At 35.8% G+C, this 26773-nt stretch overlaps 1 protein-coding gene across 1 annotated transcript in view; it reads left to right on the top strand.

The window, feature by feature from the left end:
* The window catches only part of MAP9 (microtubule associated protein 9), a 32886-nt gene extending 8630 nt beyond the window's left edge, over positions 1-24256 (top strand). The window contains exons 5-14 of the mRNA XM_082728461.1: positions 832-1061; positions 8315-8408; positions 9878-10116; positions 12148-12218; positions 13245-13413; positions 14358-14447; positions 16095-16256; positions 16388-16533; positions 16724-16856; positions 23002-24256. Of these exons, the coding sequence (XP_082584587.1) occupies positions 832-1061; positions 8315-8408; positions 9878-10116; positions 12148-12218; positions 13245-13413; positions 14358-14447; positions 16095-16256; positions 16388-16533; positions 16724-16856; positions 23002-23124 (1457 nt within the window). The 3' untranslated portion in view covers positions 23125-24256. The remainder of the gene's footprint in view (positions 1-831; positions 1062-8314; positions 8409-9877; positions 10117-12147; positions 12219-13244; positions 13414-14357; positions 14448-16094; positions 16257-16387; positions 16534-16723; positions 16857-23001) is intronic.
* Positions 24257-26773: the final 2517 nt, after the last annotated feature.

Genomic DNA, 26773 nt, shown 5'->3' with positions numbered 1-26773 from the left:
GTTAGAGGGAAACACTGGTAGAACAGTGAAGAAATGAATATGCTTAACAGGTAAAATTTGGGCAAAAAGTTTATGTAAAAACTTTCTTATATTTTGAGGGCTGGACATACACCAGCCCTAGATTGTTGTTTTAAACTTGGAAGTAATGGAAATAGTCACTGAGAAATTTGTAATAACTGCAGAAAAGTTTTATGGGCAAAAAGCAGCAGCTCATAAATGTTCTTCATTCCTCTGTCCAGGGAGAGCGAACACTTCTGCCCCAAGTACCGACATCATCTTTGAACTTGTAACAGAACTTACCTTTCTCTTAGAATTTCTGTTGTTTAGAACCACCTCCCCTCCCAATCTGTAAAACCCTGGACAGGGCCATGGTCACTGTCTTGACTATCAAGTCTGGGAATGTGACTAATCTGTATGCAGCCTAGCCACAGATACTGGCTGAAGGCTCATAGATGAGCCCCCTCCTGTTAAGAGAGGCAGAAACTGGGGCATAGTTGGTGTTTTTTTGTTTGTTTGTTTGTTTGTTTTTTTAATTTTTTGCATGTTAGGAGAGTTCATAAAATTGAAGCGTTAACTTTTCACAAAACATAAGTATGCTAGTTCCTTCCAGGATGGCAACTACTTTTAATAAAGAAAATTTGATCGTGAGCTGTTGCTTATTTGTGCTTCTGGGAGCTCTGTGTAGAGAAGGGTTGTGGGCTGCTTCTGGCTCTCCAGGACAGAGAGCCACGGTACGCAGGCACAGGAAGGAAGTGGGGCGGCGAAGTGTGGTAGATGAAGTCATGGGCACTGTTCGGTATGCTCACCTTAAAACGGTTTATTTTTCAACAGAAAATGGCAGCAGTCTTGAAGCAGACAAGCACTTTAAGCCTTTACCTCGTCCACGGAGCATGTTGAAAAAACACAGCCACAGGGAGGAGAAAGATGGGCTAGGCAAAGATGAGACCACTGCCCTCCATGAAGAATTAGAGGCACATTCTGCACCCTCCCCCTTTCCAAAACTAAGTGACAGACAACTAGAAGCTATGAAAAAATTGTTCTCCGAAACCCTCGATCCTGAGGTTAGCACTACTGTTGAATTGCTGGCTTGTGCTCTTGAACTGAGGTCTTTGCAGCTAATTATGGAAAAGAGAATATTTGTGTGCATGCATGTGCATATGTGTGGATGTTTGTGTGTGTCATACATGTTTTCTTCAGCAGTTGATAGGGAAATCTAAAGTGGTTTTTTTTTTAATATACAGTATTCCACTGAGTCTAAAACTTCACCAACTCTAAGATATAACAAAGATGTAGCATTATTTTATGTACTGCTAAGAAAGGAGAAAACTATAGACACCAGTAATTATAAAATGAATCATCCAATTGCAGAGAAAGTAAAATGTGAAAAAAAAAGTTGCCCTTTTGAATCTGTGTGATACTATCTTTCATCGTAAGAATTTATAGGTTTATTCACATACCTTTTTTTTTTTTTAAAGATTTTATATATTTATTTGTCAGAGAGAGAGAAAGAGCACAAACAGGCAGAGTGGCAGGCAGACAAAGAGAGAAGCAAGCTCCCTGCTGAGCAAGAATCCCAAAGCAGGACTCGATTCCAGGACCCTGGGATCATGAACTGAGCCAAAGGCAGCCGCTTAACTGACTGAACCACCCAAGTGTCCCATATTCACATATCTTTGAATTATATTATTTATGGCTAAGGATAATATAGCCAATGTCATTTTATTTATTTGGTTTTATTCACTCAACAAAGGTATATTGAATGATCATGGCATTGTCCTATATTTTGGGGATCTGCCAGAATGGGAGTAAATGTGACCCTTTGGGATTTCATCAGGGAGTTTACTATGTATTGTGATTAGGAGAGAATACTGGACCTCCCCTCTTTACATTGCACTGTCCCTAGTGAACTGCCACCTAACATTTAGAATGGGAAGAACACTCTGTCTCCATAATCTGCTTGAGCAAACTGGGGAAAAGGAATGGAATGGTACCTGACTAAGCTTCTTTCTTTTTCTCCTCACTCCTCTGCTGTAGTGATGTGTGTAAAGATCTGGTCCCTGGAAGGTGGTACAGAGGGAGACTGAGGGTAACTCCTGTGTGTTATGACTAAATAAATAAACCTTTCCAGTTCAGACAAGGAAGTATGAGCACGGTAGACAACAGGTTCAAATCTGGTTTCGTAGTTTAGCTTTGCCAGTAAAGCTGACAATTTGATATAAATCTTTCTGACCTCGATGTTCCCTTTCCTAATTTGTTCTGAAAAATTCAAGAAAAGAAAAAGAGGTGTTCTCAAACCCAGTCATTTTATATTTAATAAAATGATCTGTTCAAGCAGATTTCGTGTTAGTTTACTGTAGCTGCTATAACAAGCTGCCACAAACTCCAGACAGAAGCCTCCAGTCTGGAGGCTAGAAGTCCAATGGGCGGTGCCATGTTCTCTCTGAAGCTTCTAGAGAAGAATCCTTCCTTGCTTCTTCTGTTGGTTACCAGCAGTCTTTGGTGCTCTTTGGCTTGTAGCAGCATCACATCCTTCCTTTGCTCCATCATGACGTGGCCTTCTCTTCCCTGTGTCTCAGCGTCTCCCTCTCTTTTCTCTACAAAAAGGCACCAGTCATTGGATTTAGGGCCCACCTATTCCAGTATGTTTTCATTTTAACTACTGCCATTTGCAAACACTTTATTCTCAAATAAGATCACATTCTAAGGTTCTGGATAGACATGAATTTCAAGGGAACACTATTGAAAGTGGTACTAGTGCCTCGCTTTAAATGCTCTTTGCTAACATTTCCGTATCCCTTGACTTAAGGGGGAAAAATTATATTCCTAAAGTTTTTAAAGTAACATCATATTATGACAAAATTTAATCAAATAAGACACCAATTTATAATCCCACAATCTCATAGTAACTATTTTATCAGTTTTATTTCCTTTTAGCCTGTTTTTCTAAACTTTTTTTTTTAATCACATTTGTCGTCTTAACATAATGTTTGTATCATACTTCTTTTTTATCTCAATATTAGATCATGAAGTGTTTCTATGCTGCTGGGTGATCTAGAGACCATATTCTCCTTACTGATTGTAACATAGACCATAACACAAAACTTTTATGTTATTGTGGGGTATATTGGATACTTCTATTTTCCCTTTTTTTTTTTTTAAGATTATTTATTTATTTATTTGACAGAGGTCTCAAGTAGGCAGAGAGGCAGGCAGAGAGAGAGTGGGAAGCAGGCTCCCTGCTAAGCAGAGAGCCTGGTGTGGGGCTTGATCCCAGGAAGGACCCTGAGATCATGACCTGAGCCGAAGGCAGAGGCTTAACCCACTGAGCTATCCAGGTGCCCCTGCATACTTCTATTTTCAATAATCTAAATGTTACATATTTTTCATTATAAAAATCGTCCTGTGCTCTGAATCTTCTTTAAACCCACCTTCTCAAGGATTTCCCATTTATTTTTTTGCTCAACTCTTTCCTCGCCATATGTATGACCTTTGGCCCTTCATTGGAAGAGTCAAAAATTGGTCTGTTTCCATCCACATTCAACTATGATCAGGACTTTTTGACTTTGTGTACACTCTCTCTTGATACCATGCCTCTCCTTCTACTGCCTTATCTTCCTTCAAATATCTTGAAATTTTGGATCTTGAAATGGTGACATTTGCTTTCTTACCATCCTCATCTCCCACCTTTCCTTTTTGTGTGTCTGTGTGAGAGAGAGAGAGAGAAGAGAGCAGAGGGTGTGGAGATGATACATATATATGTACAAATGTCAAACTAAGCATTCCTGGGATAAAATCTGGTTGATCATGGTAGAATATTTTATTGTGGGATTTGATTTGTTAGTGTTTTGTTAAGACTTCTACATCCATATTTACAGGGCTATTTACCTATAATTTTTTCCTTACAATGTTATTATCTGGCTTGGGTATCATACGAGTTGGGGAGTATCTCTTCCTCTTTTTTTCTAAAAGTTTGTTTGGTATGAAACCGAAAGTTTGGTATCAATTTTTTTTTCCTTAATTGAGAAAATTCACTAGTGAAATCAATGTGGAATTTTCTTTGTGAAGAGATACTTGACAGTAAATTTTATTTTTGGATACATATTTTGGTATTCAGATTCCCTGTTTCATCAATTTGGTAATTTATGTCTATTAAGAAATTTGTCCATTTCATCTAAGATTTTGAATTTATAAATGGGAGGTTGTGACTTTTTATCCTTTTGATGACAGTGAGATTATCATAACATTCCATCTTTTATTTCTAATAAAAAGTTTATGTTTTTTGTCTTCCTTGTTAAATCCTGATAGGCATTATCCGGTTTTATTAAACTTTTCTAACTTTTCTAACCAACTTTGACTTTGTTAATTTTCACTATTGTTTGTTTCTAATTTCACTGATTTTCACTTATTATTCTTACTTGCTTTGGGTTTAATTTACTTATACCCCTTAAGTTAGAAAATGGGTTCATTGCTTTTAAGCCTTTTATCCTTTCTATTAAAACCATTGACAACTACAAATTTCCCTCTCTGCACTGCTTCAGGAGCACCCCATTTTTTTGATGCCTTTCACTTTCACTGTCATTTTTTAAAATATATTTTCTTTAAATGTATTTTCTTTTTTTAAAAAAATTTTATTTATTTATTTGACAGAGATCACAAGTAGACAGAGAGGCAGGCAGAGAGAGAGGGGAAAGCAGGCTCCCCGCTGAGCAGAGAGCCCGATGCGGGGCTTGATCCCAGGACCCTGAGATCATGACCTGGGCTGAAGGCAGAGGCTTAACCCCCTTTAAATGTATTTTCTAATTTTCTTTTTGACTGGTTATTTTGTGGTGATTAGTTTTATTTTCAAATATTTGTATCTTCTCTAGGTGTAATTTTGTATTGATTTTAATTTGATTTTGTTATGAGCAGAGAATATATCTTACTTGATTTCACATTTAAAAAATTTCTTTAGGTTTTTTTAATGGCTCAGCCTAAGTGTATCTTATGAAAGTTCAATTTGCATTTATAGAGAACGTAACTTTTGCAGACATTGGGTGTAATGTTCTATAACTTCAGTTTGCCCAAGGTGGCTGGTAATGTCTCTGAAATCTTCTCCATCCTCATTGTTTTTGTGTCTAGTTGTTTTACCAAATATTGACTAAGGGGTGTTGAAATCTTCAGTTATGTTTGTGAATGTGTCTCCGCTTCCCTTTAGTTCTGTCAGTGTTTTATGACTCTGTTATTAGACACATACACATTTATTATCATTATGTCTCAACCCTATTTACATTATGAAATGTTTCTACCCCTGGTAATACTCCTTATCTTGCAGTTTGCTTAGTCTGATTTCTCAGCTTTCTTATTACTGGTATTTGCACGGTGTACCTTTTCCTATCATTCTCTTCAAACTATTTTTGACTTTTTAAATTTTTTATATTAACTCTTTTGTAATAATTATTTGGTATTACCTTTTTTTTATCAAGTCTGACAGTTTACTTTTTAATTCTATTCCATTTGTGAGTGTATAGTCCATTTACTTTTTTTTTTTTTAAGATTTTATTTATTTATTTGACAGAGATCACAAGTAGGCAGAGAGGCAGGCAGAGAGAGAGAGAGGAGGAAGCAGGCTCCCTGCAGAGCAGAGAGCCCGATGTGGGGCTCGATCCCAGGACCCTGGGATCATGACCTGAGCCGAAGGCAGAGGCCTTAACCCACTGAGCCACCCAGGTGCCCCGTCCATTTACTTTTAATTTGGGACTGATTTGTTGCTGTGGGTTTTCTGTTTATTGCATTTTATTTAGTTGATTTATTGTTCCTCTATAATGTTTTCCCTGCCTTTTTTTTTTTTTTTTTGAGAGTTAACCACATGGGTTTTAGTGTCCAATTTTGATTCCTCTTTTGCCTTTTTAGCTGTACTTATTTGTGTTATATTTTTAGTAGTTGCTCTGGATTTCAAGATGCAGCTATGAATTATCAGTCTACTTAGATACTACACTATTTCATATTTAATATAGAAATCTTGTGATAGTGTAGTTCCATATATTCCCTCGTCCATCCTGCTATTGTTGTCATATTACGCTACATTTATATATGATATAATCCTCACAATTCAGTGTTACAATTTCTCTTTAAACATAATTTTTTGTCTTCCACTTTTAATAAATTAAAAGAAAAAAATAAATACAGTTTTCTTAAATTATATATAGCATTTCTGAGGATCTTTATTCCTTCCTATAAGTCCAAATTACCTTCTAGTGTTATTTCCCTTCAATTTTAATAACTTATTTCTGTTTCGCTAGTCATGGGTTCTGTAGTCTTACTTACCTAAAAAATATTTATTTCATTTTCATTTTTGAAGGATGGTTAGCTGAATATATGCTTCGGGGCCAACAGTTCCCTTCTCATCCTCGCAACTCTTTATAGGTTTCCATTGTTCCTGGCCTGTATTATTTCCGGTGAGAAATCAGTGGTAATCATTTTGTTGCCTTCCTAAATATATCTTGTTTTGGGTTTTTTTCTGGCTGCTTTTCAAAAATTTTTTTAAATTTTGTATCATAACATTTGACTACAGAGTAACTAGATGTGTGTGTTTTTAAAAAGTATTTACTTGGGTTTCTTTGAGTTCTCAGGATGTATAAGCTGGTACTTTCTAAGAAAATGGGAAGTTTTAAAATATTTTTTCCTGCCCTAGTTTTCTTTTCTTTTAGTACTGAAATCTTTGGTATGTCTCATCTAATCTCTAAAATTCTGTTCATGTTTTTTCAGTCTTTATTTCCTTTGTTTTTCAGATTGAATAATTTGTATGGCTCTGTCATCAAGTTCACAGCCATGTTCTGCCATCTTGATCTGCTGTTATCTATCCAGCAAATTTCTTACCAGCAAATTTCTTATTTCAGTATTGTAGTGTCCAACTGTATAATGCCCATTGGTATTTTTATATTTCTAGTATCTAAGATCCCATCTGTGTCAGCCTCCATGCGTGCATTTCCTTTAAGTGCTTGAGCATATTTATAATGCCTACTTTAAAGGTTAATTGTAATATATGGATCATCTCTAGGTTAGTTTCCAAGGACTATTCTTGTGATTTTTGTTTTCATGAGTATGTGCCACCATTTTCCATTTCTTTACGTATTTAACAACTTTTTGATTGAATACAGGACATTGTGAATGATTATGTTATAGAGATTCTAGATTCTGTTATGTTCCTCTGAATGGTGTTTTAGTATACGGATATTGTGGCTGAACTCAAATTCCCAACTCTGTCTCCCTTGTTGCAGATATCTGCTTAGTTCTTTCAATTTGTAACTGCTGTGATTTTATAGGATCTTTTCTGATGTCTTTTCTATGCCATGCATAGATGAGCAAAGAATTTTGAGTGAATTTTATATGAAGATTTTGGGGTTCATGCCTACTGCAGCTCTTCCTCAAACTTACTGGCTGATCTTCTAGTCCTAAACTCTATCCTCTGCTCCCTTAAGCTAGCCCAGTAAGGCTGTAACCTTGTACCACTCGAGCTGCACAGATGGGTGAACTCACTCAGACATAAAGCTACTAACTTGCTAGTCCCCTCTGCAAAGCTTTGTCTCTCGAGGTAGATTCCTGTGTTTCATCCCTTTTGTCATCTTCCTAGATGGTTTCTATTTATTGCTTTTAACAAATAATTGTATTTGTACCATAAAACATTGTGGAAATAAAAAATAGAATTTATTATTTATACAACAAAGTCAAACTTCTTACAGTGTGATACCATCAACTTTTGGCTAGATTACTGTTCTCTAAAGAGATTTGTAGTTCACACACACAATTATTTCATTTCAGATATACTTTTCAGAATTTTGAGGAAGACTCAAGTGCATGAAATCTATACTATTTCTATCTAAATATTTGGTAGTAGCTGTTTACTTGGTGTTATAAATTGCTTTCATTTGCCAAATAGTAATATTTGACACCAAGGGTTTTTGCCTACTGTCTCCTTTATGCTTTCCTAGAAATAAGAATTAGAAAAAAATATATCAAATCTTCATCTCAAATATTTATGAGATTTGATTTGAGATTAAGAGTTTTGAAAATCACTGAAAACAAATATCGAGATGCTGGCTCAAGAACTAGAATAGCTCTTTAGTGATCCCTTTTAATGATCAAGCCATCAAGTCTTCCACGTAAAGCATGTTAGCCTCTGTAGGCTTAATGCTTTTGGTGTTTCAACAGCAAACTCCTAATTATGATGATTTCAGACTTTTAAAATGGGCTTAATAATGCTGTTGCCCTACCACAAATCTTAAGAACTAAACCTACATTGTAAATTCTTTCTTTCTTTCTTTCTTTTTTTAAACAGGAACCATGTTTAACAAGTTTATCATCGCCATCCCTTAAAGAAAGTCTTGGAGATTCCTTTTCACCAGGATCTGGAGGAAAAGCATCCATAAAAGGTGGTTGTATCAGATTATTACATCTTAGTTTATGTGTGAACTCTATACTGCTTAGAATCCTATTTGTAAAAGAAAGAATACATAGTTATAGGAATGACAGGTTTGTATTTGCCTCAAATTGTGCTATTTACTAACCATGTGATTTTAGATGCAGAATTAGACACAGTTCCAAGAGTAAAGCAACTAATCTCTCTGACCCTGTATACTGATCTTATAATGGGGATCATAAGAGCAACCCACCCCACACAGTGGCCATCAGAACTAAATGGGTTAATGATACATGTAAAGCACTGAGAACAGTGTTATGGTAAGCATGCAGTTAGTGTGAGGGGTGATGTATGTCTTTTCCTAGTCCTATGACTTAGAGCTTCATGAGAGCTAAAAAGGCATCACTGTTTCTAGGACCGAGATGTGTAACATTTATTAAGTGCTTGCTGTGTAGTATAGTTTTTGTCATTTTACAGATGAGAAAAACTGAAGTGCAGAGATATTGAGAAACATACCCAAGGTCAGTAACGGAGCTGTAATTTGAATCTTTGGCTCCATAGTCGTTCTTTTAACTGAATGCATTGATTAGCAGCTCTAAAGAATCCACTGATGGTACTTGGAGTCATGAGTGCTCTCCAGATGAACAGGTCTAAACTCTATTACAAAATTATCTTAACTCCTGCTTACTGCAAAGCAGGTTTCAAAGATGGCTTTAATGAAAGCAGCAGAATTAAGACTTTGACAATAAAGAGACAAGGTTGCCAGCAGGTGGCTCCGAGTAGAGCTGAGAGTTGGTGATTGATTTCTTTCTGTTAAACATTCCAAAGGGGGGCAGACAGAATAACAGAAGCAGTTCTGTGATAGCAAAATGGGATCTTCTCATGCCAGAGTCTGAGACTGTCCTTTGGAGCATGGAAAGGATAAGCAACAGGCTCACCTTTAGTGCCTGTTAGTAAAGGCAAGCATCTTAACAGGGATAAAGCTGTCTAGAGGATGGCTTTATTTGGTGTGATGACTCTTCTAAAAGTGCATGGGTTCTTGGTTCCCCTTGTACCTATACAAGTTTACAGCTGTACTGATTGTGCCTCTGGTAACGTAGAGATGTGTGCCTCCAGCTTACATAGCCTCTTGTTCCAGCTAAGAAGGCCAGACTTTGAATAGAATAGATATTGCCAGCCTACTTACTTGGTTTATCATCAACAGGAGCTTTTGGTGTGTCTTTTGCTTTAGGATAGTTATTCCATTTTTTTACTCATATATTTTTTTCTAAGTGTTAGGTATGTCAGGTGTTTTTGTAGATTGAGTAGCCATTTTCTCTTTCATAGATCACTGGAGAAAAGTTTACTCAGGTTGAATACAATAGCTCTCCTTTATTGTATTCTGCAAGACAAAGAGTTTGTAAACACTCCTTTTAGTAGAAAGCAAATGAATCTGTCACTAGTTCGGAAGGGAGTTTTAGTTTTGTGACTCTGTCTCAATAGATCAGAACGAAGAACTCCCTGAAAACCACATGAGATCCAATGAAAATGAAGAGAATTCATTTTTGATAGACTTTGTCACTCCTCCAATTGAGAAATCCCAGGAAAGTCAAGTGATTACTGATGACCTTGAAGAAGAAAAGGAGAAAGCTGAACTGATGATGAATGACTTAACAGTTGATCCACCATTGTTGAAAGATCAGAGTATCTTAATATCTACTGATGCAACGGAGCCTTCAAAGGTATTTGTATGAAATTATGCCTTTTATACTACAGTTTGAAACTCAAAATAGACGCTTTAAATATTTTATCTGCCACATTATGTACTTCTGAATTGTCTGTGGAAAACTCATTTTTTGATAATGACACATTGTTAGGTAGACAATAGAGTCAGTAGAGTTTTACTTTGGTGAAGGTTTGCAGTGAATATAAAAAAGTCAGTATTCCTTAAAAATTATCAAAGGCATATGATCATAATATACTCTTAAATATCTCAGAAATACAAACCCATAAGTGGGTAGGTTTCTATAGGTCTCCGTATTATAAAAATATAGCTATCTGGAACAACTTCTGAGGTTTTGAATTAGTGAAAGTTACTCTTTTAGGTATCATTTTTAAACATTTTACAAATTTTTTTTTTAAGATTTCATTTATTTGACAGACAGAGATCACAAGTAGGCAGAGAGGCAGAAAGAGAGAGAGGAGGAAGCAGGCTCCCTGCTGAGCAGGGAGCCCGATGCGGGGCTCGATCCCAGGACCCTGGGATCATGACCTGAGCTGAAGGCAGAGACTTTAACCCATTGAGCCACCCAGGCACCCCGAAACATTTTACAAATTTTAAGGAAAATCCTTAAGACATGTTATCACCGTCTTGCTTACTTAAAAGGATGGATAGGATTATTATCACAAACGTTATTATTACTGTTATTACCTTGAGAACCAAATGTTTGGTGTGTAGGATTACTTGTCACTATACTACAAGGTGTCAGAAAACTAGTTTTTAAAATTTATGGTACAGTACTTTTAGTCTTTATTCCTCTTAAATTTAGTCTTTATTCCTTATAGCTATAGTTAGCTGGTATCTATGTATACCTAATCTTGGGGAAGGTAACAGTGCTAATTGAAAACTGTGGTTGAGTAGGAATTTTATAATACAGAATATTAGTGCTAGTGCATTGTATTAAAATTTATGGAGATGGTTCATTAAACTATGTTCCAGTTATATTGTTCCTAACCACTTTCTTCAGGAAAAATCACTTATGCCAAGTTAGTGATATGCTTACATCTGTGGTCTCACTTCAATGCTAGCACTGATCTGACTCTGTAAAGTAGAGAAGTTACTCCTTAAAAAGAAAAAGGGTATTCTGGAACTTACAGACAGGATCCTAGAAATGTCTAATAGGGGCAATTCTCAATAACAACAGGGAATTTTGTATAACAAGTAAGAGTGTAACATTTCGTTTGATTGAATCCTTGGCTTTATCCTTACTCTGTCCTGAGGGATCTTCCTCAAGTCTAAATCACATCACTCCCCTGCTAAGGTCTCAATTGGATTGTCATCAGAAGAATAAAATGCAAATTCCTTCCCACATCCTCAGGACCTCACACCGTTCTTCTCTGACTATATATTCATCCACTCCCGCTGCCATTTGCTGTGCACTGGTGTCATTCACTTTCTGTGTCTCAAAACTATCAAGCTCTTTCCCTTCTTAGGCTCTTAGTACTTACTGCTTCTTTCTTCCCACAGACCTTCCTTGATGCGGGCCCCTTTTTACCCATCATTTTACTTGACACTGCTGTCAAGACCTCAGGGAGGCCAGGGGCACCTGGGTGGCTCAGTGGGTTAAGCCTCTGACTTGGGCGCAGGTCATGATCTCAGGGATCGGGCCCCGCATTAGGCTCTCTTCTCTGCTCAGCAGAGAGCCTGCTTTCCCCTCTCTCTCTGCCTGCCTCTCTGCCTACTTGTGATCTCTGTCAAATAAATTTAAAAAAAAAAAGACCTCAGGGAGGCCTTTCCTGGTCACTGTCATTAACGTAACCCCTCACCCTAGTCACACTCACTGGACCCTAGTTTATCTCCATTATGACTCACATTTGGCTTTGTGTTTCACGTCCGTCAACCCTTTCTAAAATGTAGCATCCTTATTAGTTTCCAGTAGCTGCTGTACTTGACACATAGTAGATGCTCTAAAAACATTAATTTCCTGGCCTCTAGGCAGGTAACTATGACAGTTACAGTGAGTAATCCATCTGTGGTATTTTCTCTTTAATAGAAAACAATTGAAGATAGAAATATGAAGACTAAAAAGTCAACAAATTCTAGAGCTTCCAGTGCATCTGGCAGGTAATAAAGCTGTCGTTATCCCTTATTAATGAATGTACATTCCAATATAGCTAGTTTTAATTTAACTTCTGTAAAGTGAATTTCATTTGGTATTACTTGATTTTCTTTAAACTCTCATCTCATGAATGAATGAGTTCATTACTTCATGATAAAACTCCTGAGTTGATCATATTCTTTTATGAAAAGGAGTTGGTTAGGAGTTCTCTATGCTCTGCATTGTTCCTACGATGGAGTTTCTGTCCTGTTTTTCCTGAGACAGTACATATCAGTAATAAAGCTGAAGTCCAGCATCATACTTCTCTATTAAACACCTTTGTTCCACACATGAAAATTGTACTTAAAACCTCGAGGTTCTGTGGACTAAGTTGGTTTATTGAGATGAAAAGACTCCATATTGCTTCATTCACACTGATGATAACAAATGCCTAACTCATAAATGATAATCAGAACCTTCTCAGTCTTTTCAATTACCATAAATCAAATAAAACTAGAGTCCGCAAACTTTAACTGTAAATTGCCAGTTAGTACATGTATTGGACTCTGTAGGCTATATGGTCTCCGTTGTAACTACTCAGTGCTGCTGGTGTAGCAGGGGAATAGTTGTGGTGCAGTAAACTTAAAAAATAAATAGACGGTACCAAACTGGATCATGGGCCATATTTTCCTGCCAACCCCTGAAATAGAGGATGCTGTTCTAATTTTATATTTAGAGTTGTTTTTTGTAACAAAATGATACAAGAGACTTAAAATCTACTTTATTAATACTTTTTTTTCCATATAACTTGAGATGTAGTCCATTTTTCTTGAAAATGTTCTAATTATAAATATCTTGAAAGAGCATCCATTTGAAGCTCTTAGTAGATGAAGAAAAAACTATCATTTTTCCTATTTTATCATCACTTCCAAAGTACTTATAATTTATTAATTTACAATATAATTTCAAATATAGTAGTTGTGAATTCTAGTGAATTTTTCTTCTACCAAGTACAACTAATATTTTCTGTTGATTTATTTGGATCTTTTCAGATTAATGACCCCTGAGTTCTTAAAGAAATCTAATTCTGTAAGGAGACCTCCGTCAACAACTACCTCTTCTCACTATTTAGGGACTTTGAAAGTCTTGGACCAAAAGCCCTCACAGAAACAGAACATAGAACCTGAAAGAGCAGACAGCATAAGGGCAGCTGTTTATCAGGTAAAAAGGAAAACATATAACAAAAAATGAAGAACTGATCACGTAATAAGATTACCTGTTTACCAAGGAATAAAAAGACCCTATCATAAATGATGGCTTAATACTTAATTTATTAGGAAAGATGTTCTTTTATAATACCTGAGCAACCCAGAGTTTTTTTTGTTTTACTAGAATACTTCCTTCCAAGCTTTGCTTAACCGATCATGGTTGTTTAAATAAGAGAATATGCCATAGCAACTTATGAAAATACGATAAAAGCAAAAATACTGTTAAGGTCTATACATGTTTTTATACTTTTTCTCCTTAAAATGTATATTGTTAAGAACACAGAGAGTTTTACTTTTTTCCTAAGACTTTGCATTAAGCTTATACAGAACAAGACTTTCCTGATTTTTTTCACAGTTCCCAAAGACATCCTTTTTTTTTGGTCTTGTTTGTTTTACAAAATAGTACACTAGTACACTTTAGAAAATTATATTTGTAAATTTTGGAGAAAAATGTTAATTTATGTAGCCATTATGTTCAATCTTCAGAGTCTGTTGTTAAAACTAAGATAAGTTTTATTTTCTTAACTCATCTTTATATATTAGAATATTATCAGAAAAAGAAAAGTGATACTAGTTTATATGGAATTTCTACATTTTGTATTTTGCTTTTTTAAAATTTCTTGGGTGCTCCTGTGGCTCAGTTGGTTAAGTGTTTGCCTTCAGCTCAGGTCATAATCGAGTCCCACAACAGGCTCCCTGCTCAGCGGGGCATCTGCTTCTCCCTCTGTCCCTCCCCCCTGCTTGTTTTCTCTCTCTCCCTCTCTTCCTTTCTCCCCCCCCCATTCTCAAATAAATAAAATCTTAAAATAAAATTTCTATCAAATATTTCAGAAATGAGTAAGAATTCTGAATCATTTGGGAAACTGAATGTTATATACTTTTTTCTTGTTTTCACAGGAGTGGTTAGAAAAGAAAAATGTGTATTTACATGAAATGCACAGAATTAAAAGGATCGAAAGTGAAAACTTAAGGATCCAAAATGAACAGGTATTCTGAAATATAGAAATGGAAAATATTCTGGGTTTTTAAGTTAGTAAAATATCTCTGAGTAACATTTCTAAATCCACTGTTTTGTAAATGGCAAAATAACATGGATATAAAAGAATTGATTACTGATTTTATTTCTCTGGCACTTCATACATTTTTAGTTTGATATAAATATAACCATCTCACATGAAAACAGATATGCAAAGATTTCTGATTTTTGTATGTATGGAATATATTTGACACTACTGATTTAGGAACTTAACTATTACTTGGACTACCTATTCACTCTTACTTAACTTTTCACTGTTAAAATTGACTTCAGTCTTACAACTTAGCCAGGAACATAAAGGATCAGCAGATATGAACCTCCATTTTTCCTCTTTTCCATCTTGAATTTTATCTGTGTCCTAAAGACTAACGTCTATGGAGGGGTGCCTGGGTGGCTCAGTGGGTTAAAGCCTCTAGCTTCGGCTCAGATCATGATCTCACGGTCCTAGGATCGAGCCCCACACTGGGCTCTCTGCTTAGCAGGGAGCCTGCTTTCCTCTCTCTGCCTGCCTCTCTGCCTACTTGTGAGCTCTGTCTGTCAAATAAATAAATAAAATCTTTAAAAAAAAAAAAAGACTAACGCCTTTGGGGAAAAAGAAAATACTAACGCCCATGTGAGCTCTTGACTGATATCCTTCCCACTTACTGGAGGTGGACTCTTATTTTACGCTGGTCTGTACTTCAGTCTCTACCTCTGACTCCTGCCTGGTGGTCCGCAACATGCTAAGTTCCCTCCCGACTTCTGAAATAGAAACCCTTCCCTGTGCTGTCCAGTACTAAAGGGATTCAGAAGGAAACCGGGTTCCCCAATGCCTGGTACTGATGGAGAAGCATGCAGGGGTGTGCCTGCATCCCCATCAGCAGTTCTGTGGCCTTAGATGGCTGAGCTGCAAGCCCGACACCTTCTTCTGTCATCGTCACAACTCGCTGAGGTGGCTTGTACCTTTACTTCTAAAGCGTGTTTTTTTATAAGACTTCATGTCATTTAGCATTAAGTAGTAAGGCAGAGAATATAATGGAATTAGATGGAGGTAAGTCAAGTAATAACATGCTTACCATACCTTCATCTACATTTTTCTCAGTCTGGCACCGAGTTTCAGCATCCCGGCTGTGTTCATTTTGTAACAGTTTTATGCTTTGATGTCAGTCAAAATTCAGGTTCAAAGCAAAGATCCGGGGCTTTCTGCAGGACTTGGCCAGTTGAGTTCACTCTTACTTTATAAGCCTGAAACTTTCCTGATATTTTCCTTGTAATGGAATGTTTTATTCTGAGCATTTTGCAGTAGCACTCAGGCCATTATAGTTTATTTTGATAACATTTGTTTAGTAGGCTTCCAAAAAAGAGTTCTTTCCCATGAATAGCAGATCAATATCTGATAAACGGGTTTAGAAAAGGATATTTTAAACTGAAATGAGTAATTCCGATAACACTTTTTTTCTAAATCCACTTGTCTCAACCATTCTAAAAAAATTACCTACTCTGAACAACAAGGTCTAGAAATGACGATGATGAAGGGAATTCAACACAATCAGTATGTGTCTGTATCTGCCGCTGTCTGTCCACTCTTTATATGTCTGTCTCTTATTTTTTTGAAACAGAAAAAAGCTGCTAAGCGAGAAGAAGCATTAGCATCCTTTGAGGCCTGGAAGGCTATGAAAGAAAAGGAAGCAAAGAAAATAGCTGCCCAAAAAAGGCTTGAGGCCAAAAACAAGAAGAAAACAGAGGAAGAAAATGCCGTGAGAAAGGAAGAAGCACTGCAGGTACTCGGCGGCTTAAAGTTCTTGGTGGCATGATTTTGCCTTCTCTGACTACTGGAGATTAGTGACTAGCTCTGGCTCTCCTTATTGATCATTTTCACAGTTAATAAGAAAATCACTGTGTACTTTTTCAGGCCTTTGAACGATGGAAAGAGAAAAAGATGGAATATCTTAGGGAGAAAAATAAAAAGGAGAGAGAATATGAAAGAGCGAAGAAGCAGAAAGAGGAGGAGACGATTGCTGAGAAAAGGAAAGATAACCTAACTGCTGTTGAGAAATGGTAATCCCAAATGAGAGCTATTTGATAGTTTCCAAGTGAATAACACTTTAAGGCTCTTGAAAAGATTATTTGCTTGAAATTTACTAAAACATTGCCATCTCATTATTGTAAAGCTATATTCAGGAATCTTAATTTTTTCTTATTCTATCCTCCCCTTTAACCATCCGGTGTTCTGTAATATCCTACATAGGAATGAAAAGAAGGATGCTTTTTTCAAAGAAAAGGAGAAAGAGAAAATAAATGAGAAAAGAAGAGAAGAACTGAAAAGAGCAGAGAAAAAAGATAAAGATAAGCAAGCTATTGATGAATATGAAAAATGGCTGGTAGGTATTGTCTGTTAATGCACTTGTGTCTTGTGAATGCCCTTTATTCGTGACTTTTCCATCCAGTTCTCTCTGTCTCTCCCTACTGACCATTTTTACCTGAAGCTGCCTTGTGGAATCTCGTTCTCTCCCTGTGTCCATCCTATTTTCTTTGATTTACTCATTTCTGTTGATGCTTTTACTCTTTACTCAAGCACTCAAATGTCAGGCAGAATATTCTTCGTTATCTGCATCCTGACATTCATTTACTTACCAATCACGCCTGTTCTTCCTTTGCAAAGACTATTCTGTCTAAAATCATGGAGAGCTGACAAGTGCATTGCTGACGGTATGCCAGGCTATTTTAGGTGGGACTTGTCATGACACATAGTAATACGGGATTGAATAGTGAGAAAGTTACTCCATTTTTTAAATTCTCTTTTGATTTTTCTAATGACCTCAAGGAGAAGGTTTCATTTTGGTGTTTTTTAATGAAAGAAAGTAAGTAGAAAGTGTGGGAGGAAAATGTCTAGCTGGACTTAACATTATTTTGTTTTTTGTATTTTTTGTTTGTTTTAACGTACTTATGTTTATGGTCACTTTTCATTGATGTTAAGCAAAATACCATTTTCTGGCTTAAAATATCATTATAAATATGCATGTTTATCAATATTTGGCTAAGAATGCATTCATATGAATAAGTGCTTTATATATGAGTTGGTGACACATTCATCTGAGTGGTTAGCACATCCCATGTTGCAGCAACCAAACCGTGTAAAATTGCTCCGCTGGGTTTGGGATCCAGTAGGGTATCTTTCTAGTAGGAATGCTTGTCTGCCTTTTTTTTTTTTTAAATCTACATCCATCTGCTAGTTAAAAATATCATCCAAGGTATTTTGTGGTTGTATTTCTCTGGTTAGGACTGAACTTGAGCAGCTTTTCATTTGTATAAGGGTCTTTTATAATTTTTTGTGGAAACTGTTAATTTATAGACTTTCCACATTTTTCTGTTGCTCTTTTTCTTCTTGATTTTTAGAAGCTTGTTTAAGTATTAGGGAAATCAACCCATCATTTCTGATAGGAGTTACAACTACTTTTTCCCCCATTGTTTTGTTGGTCTCTAAACTTTGCATATAGTATTTTATGCCATGAAGAACTAATTTTATTTTCTGATGTCAAACTTATCAATCTGTTAGGTTCTGATTTTCAAGCATAATTGAAAAAGCTTTCTTTATAACTTGAGGCTAAAAGAAGTACTCCCATTTTTCTTCTAATAACTTTCTAATTTTAGTATCTTGACATTTTAACATTTGATCAGCTTGTAATTTACCTTGATAATAGTAATAGTGATGATAATATGATTCTGATTTTATTTTTTCCAAATGCATTTCCTATGAAATAGCCTATCTTTTACTCATTGATTTGAGGTACTGCCTTTGTTATATGATACCTTCCCAGATTTTAGGGTCAATTTCTTGACTTTCTGTCCCATTGGTCAATCTCAAATCTCATGGTACATATTCCAGCACTGTACTGTCTCATTCAGGGCTTCATATGTTTTCGTATCTGTTTTGGTTAATCTTCCTTCCTAGCATGTCTTTCAAAGTATTTCTGACTGCTACTGTTTACTTTTTCACATCAGCTTTAAAACCAACAGTAGCTAGAGAGGCATGCAGGACACCAAGCAGTCTATTTAAAGATAGGGTAAAAAGATGAATGAAGCACTTAGGAATAAACTTAAGAAATGTATAAGACCACTATGAAGAAAATTTTAGAATACTTCTGCAGGACACAAATGAAGACTTGAGAACCTGGATCCAAACTGCTCTTGGATAGAAACACTCAGTCTTATAATGATGTTATAGATGTCAGTGCTTCCTGAAGCAATTTACAAATTTAATGATTCCTAATAAGTAGGCCAACAGAATTTCTTCTTGTTTATGTGTTGATTTTAATGCTACTTTATGCTAAGTCCATGCAGAAAAACAGTAAGGAAAAAAGGTGATCAGAATTGGTTGGATGGTTTGAACGAAAAAGGTAGTGTTTTGTGATGGTTTCCTTAAACTCTTAAATAGTCCTTGGTTCAAGAAAAATTAAAAGTCTTCTTCTATCAAGGAAGCATATACTAACTGTGCTATATCACTTAGGGTAACTAAATTGGCATGTTTTTCAGTTTTCACATACTTTTGATGATGGGAATAGAATTTTCTTAATGACTAAGTCACTGTTAGGTACATTGTGTTTTATTATAGTATTTAACCACTTTCTTATTCTAATCAGTCCTCTGGAGAACAAAAACTTATCAAAGATGAAAATAACTTGTTTTGATATGTAGTACAACCTTGACAAATATAATGCTACTTATTAAAACATCCAGTCACATTACAGATCTAGTCCTCCAACTTGCCAATTTCTTATTGCAATTTGTTTCTAGAAAGAATGGAAAAATACCCCCATATGGAAATCTAAGAACTTCAACTTTAATGTAAAGTTACATCTCAAGATTTTGTTATAAAACCTGCTTTAAGTAATGAGCATTGGATGGGTTATCGTTTTAGGGGAAAGTTACAGTCAAAGATCAGTAAGACTCTCTTCTTTATGCTGGTTCCCAGATTAATGAATAGTTACCATTAATAAGGGAATGAGTAAAAAATTCACACTCCAAAAAACAGTACTCAAAAGGACTGTTTAACAAGATTCATTTAATGATTACTCCAGATAACCTTTTTGATCATCTTAATTGATATTAAGATTGATAATTAGTTGCCTGTTTCCTATTCTGACTTAGCACCTGCTTTTAAGAGCAGACTTGTTTCATGTTTTCCTCTCTCTCCCCATGTAAAATGGAATGGACAAAAAGAGCATAATATGTGCAATCAGTTTCTGTGGACTCAGCCCCACACTGCTTTTCTGCTCCTTAGCTAGAAAGTGTGTCTCTCTCTAAGATACTACAGTGTTTAACAGAGGCCCAGTTACAGTTTTTTGTTGTTGCTGTTTTTTTCTTAGTTAGGATTCTGAAAGGAGAATCACTCTTTGCTTTAGTAGGAATATCAAGCATGGGGCAAAATGTTAAGACAGTAAAAAGAATTTCATATCTTTTTTCATTCCCTTTGTTGTATGTGAATAATTGTATGCTTATGGAAACCTTGCATTATCGTATTCTTCTTGTGACACATCAGTTCCATACACTTGCTGGTGAAAGAATCATAGACACCTCATAATGTACCAAGATGCTGCCCCTCCCAAGCTGTCCAGCCTGTAGAGGTGACACTATCTAAGGTTCCTGGATACTGCTGCTCTTTGAGAAAATCATCAATATGAGGAAACCACCGAATTCTATAGTGTTAGCAGAGACTTAGAGAAATGAAGAGACAATCTGAGCTGTAGGATGAAAAGAGCTAGTGCTGCTAACATTTCAGGAATTCCTGGATTAATGTTTAATTTTCATAGTAATCCTCACATAGCCCTTTCTTTGAAGGGAGTATGTGCAGGGAAACAAAATGATTCTAAAATTCATCCAGCATAATAAAAATGGGAGAATATAGAAGGTAATATTTCCAAAATAAGATGAGGTAGAAGACTGTTTCTATCAAGCAATAAAGTATAAATTTACTGTCCTACTCTCCCATGAACCAGCATTCTCCTTTCCTGGATTTGTCCCATCACTTTCCAAGATGTATAATTCTTAATTCTTAATTCCTCATTTGCCTCCAGTTGTGGTTCCACATCTCACTACCCCTTTTTAATAGCTAAACTTCTAAGGAAGTTTTATTTACACTCCATACCCTTTTCACCCTCAGCACACTCCAGCCTTGTCTCTTTCGCCATCACTATACTGTAACTACGCTTCGAAAGTTAGTTTTGCCAAACCATCTAGCAATCCAATGTGTTGTTTCCTGCTGCATTCCCCAGACCTCTCAAACATGCTCCCTAGCCACTTTCATCTTCTGGCAACTGTCACCTCCCCTGGGTACCTTGCTCCCCTGGTGTCTCTCATTTCTCTGCCTTTCTCCTCAATGGCATTTGTTGACTTCTCTTCTCTTACCTGTGTTCCAGATGTTACCATTGGCCTGCAGGCCCCACACCACCTCACACACCCACCTGTCTTTTCTGGTACCCTCTCCTGTCTTCTGCCCAGTTTGAGTCACACTGGCTAGCACTGGCCCTCTTGTTTTCTTTCACATCCCACGTTTCTCCCACGTGTCTGAGCCCTCACACATACTGCTCACGCTCTGCTTGGAATGCTCTCTCCTCGGTGCCTCTCACAAGGGGCTTCTCTTATCTGGCTTGTCTCACTTTGAAATGACTTTCCCTGAATCCACTTTTCTTTGAAGCCATGCAGTCTGTTTTATTCTTTAGCAATCACAACAATTTTTTTATATGTTCCATAGAAATTTTCACAATTTGAAATGATCTGTTGTTTGTTTGTTAACTGTCTGTTTTGAAAATCCCCTGAGGGACAAGGACCAGATTTGTGTTTGGGATTTTAGAATCACGTTATACGTGGTCCCCTATAGTATACTGCTTGACCCAGAGTAGGATCTTGGTGCTTAACAGTTGGATGAATGAACACAAATCAAAGCAGTATAATACCAGTAAATAATAGACGCCCCCATCCCCTGCCCCAGGACCTGTCAGAACCTGTGACAAGGAAGGATGTGCTGCTATATAATAAATAACACAAATTAATGGATGCAAGGAAACTGTAACTTGGGTTATTTGTGTCACATTTGGGCATGAGATCACTTCAAAGCAAAGCGAAAGCACCTAAGCATTAAATATAAAATGCCAAACAATAGAATAACTGAAGGAAAACAAAACACTATCAAGTCTCACAGGGATAAGATGCTTTTCTAAACCGAGAAGTGCTATAGAAATAAAAAGAAAAACATGAATAGATACTGAATTTAAAATCACTAATATGTTAACATAAAAAGTCCATGTAGGTTCTGCTTGGGGCGGTGGGTTCCTACAGCTGCTTTGGAAAATAAATCATTTCCCAGCAAATTATATTAATACCAGCAGATTCACTCCTAGGCAGATACTTGGAGAGAAAATCTTGACTTATAAGTACAAGGCATCAAACAGGGATGTTTACTAGGGGGAAAAAAATCATGTTTTCAACAACACAAAAATAGGTTAACAAATAGTGATAAGTTGATATGCTGGAACTCTATGAATATTCTATGGAATATCAATGAACTAGAGCTGTAATTCACATAGGTGGTTCTTAGGAATATTAAGATGGATAAAAAAGGAAGCTGCAAAAGTACAGCATGTTACATTTTTCTCTAATTATAAAAACATGCAAAACAAAATTACTTGTTTTGAAATTAATACATTTATAATACAAGTACTAAGAGATGTGCTGAAATGATAAGCATCAAGTTGAGAGTAATGGTTACCTCACTGGGGTGGAGAGGAAGCAGTATGATGGAGGAATGAACACAGAGACCTTCAAAAGTATTGGTCCTTGTTTTTTTTCATAAGGCAGATGGTGGGCACACAAGTTTTGATTACATTACTCTTTAAACAATTGTCTCGGCTGAAATATTTTTTTTTTTTTTTTCGCTAAAAAGGACAGTAATGTAGGTAAAATGTGTGCTGCAAAGATAATATATATCATATGAAAATATACAAATTACTAAGCATTAAAAGCATCGATACCCATAGCCAGATAATAAAGCAAAAAAATTCACAAAAGGGCTAAAGAAAAATATAATGTGCTCAAACTTAATAATCAACGAAACGTGAGACTTAATTTTCAACTATTTATAACAATTTTGAAGTGTCCCTGCTGGTCATGGCATATTCAACCATTGCACCCAGTAAATTAAGTTCTGAGATTATGTTCTCAAGTCATCACTAACTTCTCATAATTTTCTCTTTGAGTTATGGAATTATAGGTCTTTTCCCCCATTTTTCATAATTTTGTTTAAATATTATCACTTTAAATATTAAAAAATAAGTGATTAAGTGATGCATTAGTACCTATTGGTAATATAGATGAGCAATATACTCAGCCGCTTTTCCTTTATAACCAGTTAAATAGGAAGTGACATTTTAATGTCTTATAATGGGTTACTTTGTTCTTTAGCAAGCAACTTGATTTGAAAATAATGTTCATATATGTATATACACTTAAAGTTTTCTATTTTCTCTTTAGGAAAAGAAAGAAAGGCAGGAAAGAATCGAACGAAAACAAAAGAAGCGTCATCCCTTTCTGGAAAATGAGGCACTTCCTCCCTGGAGCCCTCCAAGCAGAACTGTATTCTCAAAAGTGTTCTGATACTTCTCAGCTTTACATAATTTAGTTATCAATTCCCCATTTTAGCCACTATTTATTCAATTACTTATAGTTAGAAAAGTCTATTTTTATTAAATGCCAGCCGTTTCCACTAACAATGGAAAAGATGCTTTGGAGTTTAATCAGTGAAATAACTGAAAGCTTTTTTTTGGACTGTAGGTAAACTGCCTCAGATGAGAAGCTAATAATCAGATTGCTCTTACCATTTGAATGACCATCACGTCCTGACAGTCCTTACAGTCAGATGATCCATGGTCACTTTCCTGAAGCTGTGCATGGTATTTAAGTGTGTTTATTCCCCAGAATAGGAAACCATCTAGGTGCTATAATCATAGAAATTATTAATGCAATCTGTGAATGATTGTGCACCTAGGTTCAGGTTTTAAAAGGAATCATCTCTGGGGGTATGCATATATGTAAATACACATACATATTTATGTATATATATATATATTTTTTTTTTAAACTGATCTTTAGCTCAAGCAGTTGCACTTGCACTGTGCAAGTTAGAGTTTCAGTCAGTTAAGGCAGTAGGTCAGTAGAACTCGAATTGTTGAGGCATTTTATTTCAAAAGTTTGCCTTATGTTTTAATATGAGTTTTATCTGTCCCAGACTTAAGGTGACAATCGTAGGCACTTTTATAATGAGTAGACCTCTAAAATGTGTCTTCTAAGTTCTATCTCACTTTATTATTCCAGTGGAACCAAAAATACATCCATTTCTTGGTAGTAATACACTTCATGCAATAGTTATGGAAATTCCATGAGAGTTCAAGGTCATTATCACTGTTAATTTTTTCCAGACTAAAGCCATGTAATTTTCAATGTAAATTTTCATGTAAACGTAATTTTCAATCTCTTAGCCCTTCCAGAGTCTTATAGTTTATATTTAGAAGACACCTATATAGAAGGCAATTTGTAGAAAATGCCCAAAGAATCTTTATTTATTTATTTGATCTCTGCATATCTTTAAATTAATTGGACTCATACTTGAACTGGTCAGCTGATTTATCACAGACCGAATGTATGCTCTCAGAGCTGCAATACTACTTTTGCCAATGGTGCAGCGCAATGATGGATGAGAATAAATAATTACTATTTATTAAGCACCTAATGTATGCTTGCTGCTGGATCTTTACAGATGTCAATTCTTATCTTTAGAACAATTATTCTGTGTAGGTGTTATTTTGCAGATTAAAAAATACTGAGACTCAGAGAAATAACTTGCCATACATTTAGCATGTGATTGAATCAGGATGAGAATTAAGTCTTTCTCCCTCCAGAATCTGTATTATATCAACTTTACAAACACATATCACCTCTGGGATCCTAAAATCATGTATTGTTATCCGGAGATTATCTTCCTTTTAAGAAATATCTGTTTGTTATTTAGAGATGTTGAACTTCATTAGATCTATAAAGTGGAAGAAGTTTCCATAATAGTGGAAGATTTAGTCAAATGCCTTGTACCTAGCGTTAGAATGTGAGGAAAGCCAGCAGGTTGTAGAACAGAGGCTTTGAGATAGTCACTCAGGAAGTTTCAAATTAGGGAGATACCATGGGTCACTTTCTATGATCACATCAGTGCTACGAATAAATTGGTTTTAAAATTATAAACAAAACTAGAAGCACACTGCCAGGAACTAGGAGCATACTTCATGAAATTGAAACTGTTATCCTCACTATGTACTTTCAAAACATGGGATTTAGCTCATCTCTTTTTCACCAAATACATATATAGTGCCTACCAGAATGAATCATTGTTTTTGATATCCAATTAACTATTCACAGCTAAAAAGGAATTTGCAAATTCCAGGGAAGTAAAAGGAAAAAAAGATCAGGGATATGAGATCATAAATGTGTCATAAATTTCATATTAAATATTTGCTTACACTTCCCAATTATTTTCTTCTTCATTATCATATTCAGTAGCTTGCCATTATCCCTTCTTAGTTGTTGTGAGCACTGAATGAAATTAGTAATTAAAGTAAACCACATGGCATTGTTTTCATTTAGGGACTGTCAAGAGCCCTGCATTTCCCCACTTCATGTATGTGAGAAGGTTAATGTAGGCAGCATTGATAATGGTTATTTGACATACATTTTTAGTAAACAAGAAGAAATCTCCACTTTCCTGGCCAGTCTAGCACTCAAAGGAGAATACGGAGATGACCTGTATTAGGGAGTTCCTAAAAAGAAACGTAAATACTAATTTCTTAGCACTGCTTGTGAAATAGGATGAAAAGAGAAATTGAGGTGTTTGCAAAGACCCAACAAGTTGTTTCCCTCAAATGGGGAAGTTTGTCTTACTATGATAAATAATATATTATTTCCCATTTACAGCAACCTGTGCTGGCCAGTTATCTAGTTGAATGAAACCCTCTTTTTTCCTGCAGCAGAAATAAAGTTGAGTTTTGGGAGCTGCTTATTTTCTGAGATCGAAAGGAGCAAATCCAGCCTGGTAGTATTCTCGTGAATATATTTATCTGTTTAAGGGGTATGAGTTCCCCATATGTCCTTAAAAGTATCAAATGTAAATAGACATATTTACTCATTAAGTTTTCATTAATTTATAATAAGAGGGAATTCAAATTAAGGACACTAAAAACCTATACATTTTCTGGTGAAGCTTCCAGTTTTGTAAATTGTATTGATCACTTGACACTTCAAAGTAAAGAAAATAAGAATTTAATGAATATTCTAAAACATTACTGAAAAGAATTTCCCTAGAAATTTACTTATCAGTACAAAAAATAAAATATTTTACACAATGTATTTTCCAGAACAAATAGTGTTTGTAGAAAATAGTATTACATAAATAAAGAAAAACTATATGGCATTTTAGATCAGAAGGAAGAGGCAGTTTTCTTGAAGAAGACAAGAAATGTTCAGGGATAACAATTTTTCCGTGATTTGTATTATATCACATTTTGAAAATGTTAGTGGCTCATTTATTGTTTTAATAGTATTGAAACTGATATTTTTCACTGTTGCCAAAGCAGTAGCTGATAATAGTTAAGTGTCCATAGCTGTATTACCTTAGAGTGATAAAACTGCATCTGGGAGTGTTTTAATACTTTAATAAAACAGGCCCAAACCCTCTTTCCAAGTTGAACAAAATTCCTCTGACTTGCCCACGCCCATACCACTAACCAGAAGAATCCAGAGTTAGAGATGAGATGTCCAGTTTTCTAGTTGTAATTTGCCCCTATCCCATAATTTTGAGAACCCAATAAAACTTTTCACACTAAATTTTGTATCCATGGTCATTATCAGCTTGGTTCATTGTGATCCTTTCAGATGGTCCTTATCCTTCCAGTGCCTTCTCCATAACTCCACCAGATCAAGGCTCTTTGGACACCTACATGACTACTTCATGGGTGGTGGAGGACATAAGTTTCTCAAGCCCTAAGTCACAGGCGAAGATACAATGGGAAAAAGGAATTTCACAAAATGGGAGAAATTGCATGTCAAAGTAGTTCCCGAGAATAAACCTGTACAGAAAACAAACTTCCCTGATGTCATCTTGGCTCTAATTTCAGAAGTGCTATATTAATAGGTATTTAGTCCCATATGATCCCATGTTACACAAAGCAAAGATATTATCAGTTGCCCTGCTTCCTAGGTACAC

Source organism: Mustela nivalis (assembly GCF_964662115.1).
Source record: "Mustela nivalis genome assembly, chromosome: 4".
NCBI classification, from domain to species: Eukaryota; Metazoa; Chordata; class Mammalia; order Carnivora; family Mustelidae; genus Mustela; species Mustela nivalis.
This window is presented reverse-complemented; position numbering and strand designations above follow the sequence as displayed.